Source organism: Astatotilapia calliptera, chromosome 20 (genome assembly GCF_964374335.1).
Source record: "Astatotilapia calliptera chromosome 20, fAstCal68.1, whole genome shotgun sequence".
NCBI lineage: Eukaryota > Metazoa > Chordata > Actinopteri > Cichliformes > Cichlidae > Astatotilapia > Astatotilapia calliptera.
In genome coordinates, this window is record NC_137441.1 from 2449003 (window position 1) to 2455070 (window position 6068).

Below are 6068 nucleotides of genomic sequence, written 5' to 3' on the forward strand. Positions count from 1 at the left end.
ACGCCGCTGTGAGCCTTCACACATCAAACCGATTTGAGTTTGAACAGTGACACATGAAAGGCAATCCTCTCAATCCCAGCGGATGTTGCTGGGGATTTGTTTTTTTCACACCACACCAGAACGGATGTCTGCAAGTTTCGGTTGTGGTGCTTCTGGCTCGCCCTACAAAAGAGTGGCAAGAATAAAGGGAGCAAGTGTTGGGTAATTTGTTTCTATCAGCTCAGCAAACACACAACCTGTGAGTGTGCTGTTTGTCTCAGAGTGCGTTGCTAACTAAAGGTCCAGCTGCTGCATGTCACAGGGAGAGAAAAGAAGCAGCTAACTTCAGTCAGAGATGGAGAAAGATAAGAAAGACAGGAAGGGAGAGGAAACGAGCTTAACTTTAAAGGGAACGACTGCTCATTTAAAGCTTACATGTACGTTATTTAAAGGCTGCATGAAAATCCTCTGCAGGTTAGTGCAGACAAACAGGTTACTTTTCTGAACTGTGATGGACTTACAATAAAGAACTGTGTGTGAGTGGTGCACAGTCTCGTATAAAGACAGCAAATACTGTCGGTGTCGAGGATGGAAATCAGCCAGGGCAACATAAAACATCTGCTGACATCTGGTTAAAATCAGGTGTTTAAATCTGCAAACAATATTATTACAGTAATGCACTAATAGAGCACAAGGTTCAGTCAGTTTGCACAAAAATAGCTTTTAGAAATGTTATTCAAAGAGTTACTTTTTACATTCATTACTTACCCAAAGTAATGAATGTAAAAAGTAACTCAAAGTAATGAATGATTACTTTGAGACTGTTTTATCGTTTTAATTTGTTATGGAATAATAAGGGAACAGACATCACCTGACTGAATAATTCATTACCTCTATTACCTCAAACTGTAGTCCTCTGAATACTGCCTGCCTTTATTTACCAATCAAGAAATGTATAAGCTGTCCACAAACACTGGAACAATGTACAGGGTTAAATCAGTTATAGATGTGTGATCCTGCATCCTTGCAAAGCAGAGCGGTAAGCATAACGAGCTTTTAGTGAAGAGTTTTGTCTAAATGATATTCAGAAAAGCACTTTTTGTGTGTTTCAGTTCAAACAGAAGCTGAAGAACAAGGGCGTAAAAGGAGACATCAGACTGAGCTGGAGGAAGCAGTCGGACGGGGAGGTCTTCCTCAGGGATGAAAAGCAAACCAAGAAGATCACGACCTGTAAAAATGAGTTTTAAATGTTGATCAGGGCTCATGTGTGGTTTGGTGTTGGGGTTTTTTCATAGAGCACATTATAGTAATAAACGTGTTGGTGTTCTTGTTTTACTGTTATTCTGCATTTAGGAGTTTGATTTGTTTGTGTGTTTCTGGATTCATCTTTATTCTGGTAGATTGTAGTAGTAAAGTTTATTTATTAGGACCTCACTGAGACTTAAGTTTTGTTTTCATGTTATGGTTATTGATGCGTTTAAGTTCCTGTGTTCTGGTTTATGTCTGTAAGTAGGAGTTCAAGGTTTCTTTCATGTATCTGTGGCTGTGCCTCTCGTGTCTGTGTAAATATCTCAGCACTTCGTTGTTCTCTACTCAGGCATCTTATCGAGGCCACGTCCACACTAATACATTTTCGTTTAAAAGCGCATCTTTTTCTCTCCGTTTTGGCCTTCTGTCCACACTGAGACGGCGTTTTCAGTGTGGATGAACAACTGTTCAGAAACGATTGAAAACGATAGAGTGGACGCCGAGCGTTTTCAGACGCCCATTTTCAAATATATCCAGATTAGTGTAGACGTAGCCTAAGTGTCAGTATTCAGTCTGTGTTACTTCTCTGGTTTATTTCCTGTTTAAAATTGAAAGTTGATTTTTCTTTTCACGTTTCATGTTAGTTTTACTTCCTGCTGTTTGGTTAGTCTGACTGTATTCAAAGTCAGCTTTACTGTCAAAAAACATGTGAACTGCAAAGCTTCCACGGCCCTCCGTGTAAATTAAAACAATATTGAGATAAAAATAAAACAAAAGTCTGTCATCTTGTTGTAAAGCCCTTTTTGTTTTGGATTTACTTTATCAGTGGGATTAACACTTTCTTGAATTTTGTAAAAAAATATTGAAAGTTGAAGAAAATACTTCTGAGTGATCTGTCCACATCTTTCAAATACATCAAAATATGTAATAATCAGGCCTGTTTGGAAAACCCCAAAGCCCAAATTAGGGCAGCAAGCAGTCTGGCCTAACTTTACTCCCACTAACTTTACTCCCACTAACTTTACTCCCACTAACTTTACTCCCACTAACTTTACTCCCACTAACTTTACTCCCACTAACTTTGCTACCCTTGAGCCAGATACCGACAGGTGGTCACGGTGTGGATATTTGTTGACATTTGTTGTGCCACTGCAGGGGTGAATGTTCCAAAGAGTGGGTGAATTTAGATTTCTGTATAATATGCTGGTTTTATGCCTTAACCTTTAGTTACACTCAGTCCTTTTGACCAGAATTTTTCAAAGTAAGTTAAGTAACAATTTATAGTAACATGCACAATGTTTCAGTCCGTTAGGAAGATGCAGTAGAGGCAGTCCATCAAATCATCAAACTATTAAAACAGCAGTATTCAATACAGGCAGGGGAAAGTCACCCTGCCACTCCACACACCTGGTGAAAAAGCTGGGAAGAAGCTGCTTTGCATCTCCTGCTTTACAAGGTTTTGAATCCATGCAAATGCTCCCTTAATCACGTACTCTCAAACACCGTGTGATGTGTATGAAAGCTTCCATGTAAATTACTTTGTGAAACTTTAGCTGGGCATCCACTGTGTGGTTTTTGGTCCATTTTGAGCTTTTTGGGGATCGGCCCGAGTTTCGCCTTAATCGTGTGTCGTGCATCATGTTGTGTACGTGGGGTCACGATTAAGACCTCACGACCAGCTCCCGATCATCAGTCATTTAGTCATAGAAAATCAAACCTGTTTGATATCCTGTCGGCCGTTGTCTGCCAACATGACTGCAACAACCGTGAAAACAGCTGGATCATCATCATCATTGGCACTTGTGCTGTACAATACAAATACAAATATAGTAATAAAATAGCAAAAATCAGACATAGCAACAAAATCAATTTAAAAGTCACCCACAGAGTTAAAAGCCAGCGAATAAAAATAGTTTTTTAATCTGGACTTAAAACCTGGCACTGATGGAGCCTGTCTGATATGGAGAGGGAAGCTATTCCAAAGCATTGGAGCAGCAACAGAGAACGCTCGGCCTCCTCCAAGTTGTAGCCGTGACTTTGGGACCGAAAGCAGCAGTTGCTCAGCTGACCGAAGCGAGCGAATGGGGACATGAGGCCTCAACAAATCAGACAAGCAAACAGGTGCCAGACCGTTTAGAGATTTAAAAATCAATAAAAGGACTTTAAAACAGATCCTTAATTCAATTGGAAGCCAATGTAGAGAGGCCAAAACCGGAGCCATGTGGTCGAATTTCCTTCTGCCAGTTAAAAATCGTGCTGCGGCATTTTGCACTAGTTGCAAGCGTGACAAAGTGTCCTGCCCAACCCCCATTGAAAGAGAAATGCAATGATCCAAACGTGAAGTAATAAAGGCGTGAATAACACTTTCCAAGTCACGCTTGAAAATAAAGGGCTTAACCTTCGATAAGCGTCTGAGGTGCTGTTTCACCACCTCGTTTACGTGACCGTCAAAGTGCAGAATCAACTTTTACTCTGAGATTTGTGATCGAACTCTTTAAATGGGAAGTCAAAGCGGCAAGATCAACATCTGGAGCGTCAGAAAAACGATGAGCGATTTCTTTCTTTGTCACTGACAGAAAGGAGAGTTTATCTGAAAGGAGGCTGCACGTGGCCCGCCATGTGCAATGAGTTTGACACCCTGAACTAAACTCAGGGCAGCAGGAAAAGCAGGTGACGTAAGCTGTCCATCCTTTGTTTTCTAACCCTGAGTGTCCCTCGTTCTTTAATCAGCGCCTACCTACAAGCAAGTGGTGAGATTGAGGCTGGAGAAAAACAGTCTGGATCTGAATGACGATGATGTGATGGATGCCATGCTGAAACAGGTAACTGGTCACCTCCAGCGTTATTGTGAAACAAACCTTAAGCTGCTTTAACTTTCATATACCTAATAACAACAAACTTATGCAGCAGCAAAAAAGAGTGAATAGCAAATATTAGTGAATAATTTTGTCTGTCATATTCTGCAAATCACATTTTTGTGTCCCAGCTCAAACAGACGCTGAAGGACCAGGGAGTCTTTGGAGATCTCGCACTGAGCTGGAGGAAGCAGCCAGAAGGAGAAGTCTTCCACAAGGATGAAGAAGGAAACAAGGAAACGAAACCATCTGTATAAGACAAGCTTTACCAATTTTGGTTATGAAACATTTCTTTCTGCTTTGTCCTTTTAAAAAAGATTATTCTTTAGTTCTCTAATTTGTGTAAACTCTACTTTCTTATTTAAAATGAAACGGTCACTGCTAAATAAAGAATAAGCAGGACTTTGAGCAACATGTTTTTGAGGTGTTGGTGAAAGAAGCCTGGACTTCTGTTTCTGTGAATATAAAAAAGAACATTAAGATTTTATATGAAATAATAATAATAATAAAACGAATACAGAACCTTGAACCTTGAAATCCCATTTATTTCTATAACGAACGCTGTAATGAGCTGATCTGATCGTAGTTGCTGATGCAGCTGTACTAGACCTCAGTTCTGCCTCTGACACAGTCACATCAGTCTGGGTGTGAGAGGAACGAACGACGACAGTCCACCGCCGGCCGGATTGCCAGGCACTCTTTCTCCACTGTGCTGTATTTCCTCTCCTGCCCTGTCAGTTTCCAGCCGGTGTACAGGATCAGGTGGCGATCCCCCGTACCTGCTGGGACAAAACGGCACCCAGCCCTGTGTTTCAGTTAAGAAGCTTTGCAGCGTGGGCACAGAGCACATGGTCCATGAGGCGCTGGGAACAAGCCAAACAAAAGTTTGACAAACAGGTCCAAACCTCACGCTGTTTTTTCCTTGGAATTTGCAGACAAGGGAATCTAGCTTGCAGTAGTTGACACAGAAGCATATAGACCTACCTTTCTTCACTACAAGAACTATAAGAACTATTTTCAGCATTTCAGCCAGTTCTCTCTGGAAGATTTGCCTTTCATGCTCAGGTAACCTTGGCATCTGTGGCCCCAACTCATCTCTCTACTTCACCAGGACACTAGACCAGAGAAGTGGTTTTGGCCTCTCTCCATGCTTTCAGGAGATGAAGGTGATATATCTGTGTGGCTCCACCCCTGTCTGTATGTTGCCCACTCACCATGTGACCACAAAGGGTCTTTTCCACTTGGTGACTAACTTTGAGCTTGAAGAAGGCAGTAATACAAGTACTTTATCTCCTGGTGAATTTTGCCACTCTGTTGCAGAGGCCCTGCTGACATTTCTGGGCCTGGAGCACATTTTTCAGTGACAACCTTCCCAATTGTGTGCAGCTTTGTCTAAGGTCCAGGATGTACTGAATCTCATTTTTTACTGGCCCAGGATCTGCCATTTTTCTGGGACACCCTTCCACAAACAGTGTCTGGTCCTCTGCTGTCATCCAACAACCCCAGAACCGCCGGCAGCGGTTTTCCTGGGAAAGGCCCAAGTGATCCAAAATGTCCCATCAGATGTCTCCAAAAGTCCCCGGCGAGGCTGGCGTCAAGCCCATTCTGCCGTGGGACACTGCCACGCTCTGAAATGGCTTGGGTGGTCTCCAGGAATAACTGTGGGTTGTCGCCCTCCCCATCCGGTGCGTCGTCACTGCCAGCAGAGGAGACGAGAGGGTAACAAAGTAAAACAGGAAGTAACAGCAGGTCTAACAAAGAAATACAGACTTAAGAGACAAATAGAGGAAAGACAGGAGCGCAGGAAATCTGAAACTAGGTAATAATTATAATATAACTTACAAACAAAAAAATAAACTAAAATGTTGAACTTGGACTGAAAGCTTGATCATGACGCTAGAGAGAAATTCCATGTTTCTATCGCCAAATATAGCAGCATGGGATCAGAGTACCAGGATCTCCATTATATTGGGTTATTTATAAATA

At 41.9% G+C, this 6068-nt stretch overlaps 1 protein-coding gene across 1 annotated transcript in view; it reads left to right on the forward strand.

Annotated features, from left to right (window-relative positions):
* Positions 1–4611, forward strand: part of LOC113013723 (macrophage mannose receptor 1-like) — a 32701-nt gene extending 28090 nt beyond the window's left edge. The window contains exons 13-14 of the mRNA XM_080295072.1: positions 3958–4049; positions 4214–4611. Of these exons, the coding sequence (XP_080151198.1) occupies positions 3958–4049; positions 4214–4339 (218 nt within the window). The 3' untranslated portion in view covers positions 4340–4611. The remainder of the gene's footprint in view (positions 1–3957; positions 4050–4213) is intronic.
* The last annotated feature ends 1457 nt before the right edge of the window (positions 4612–6068 follow it).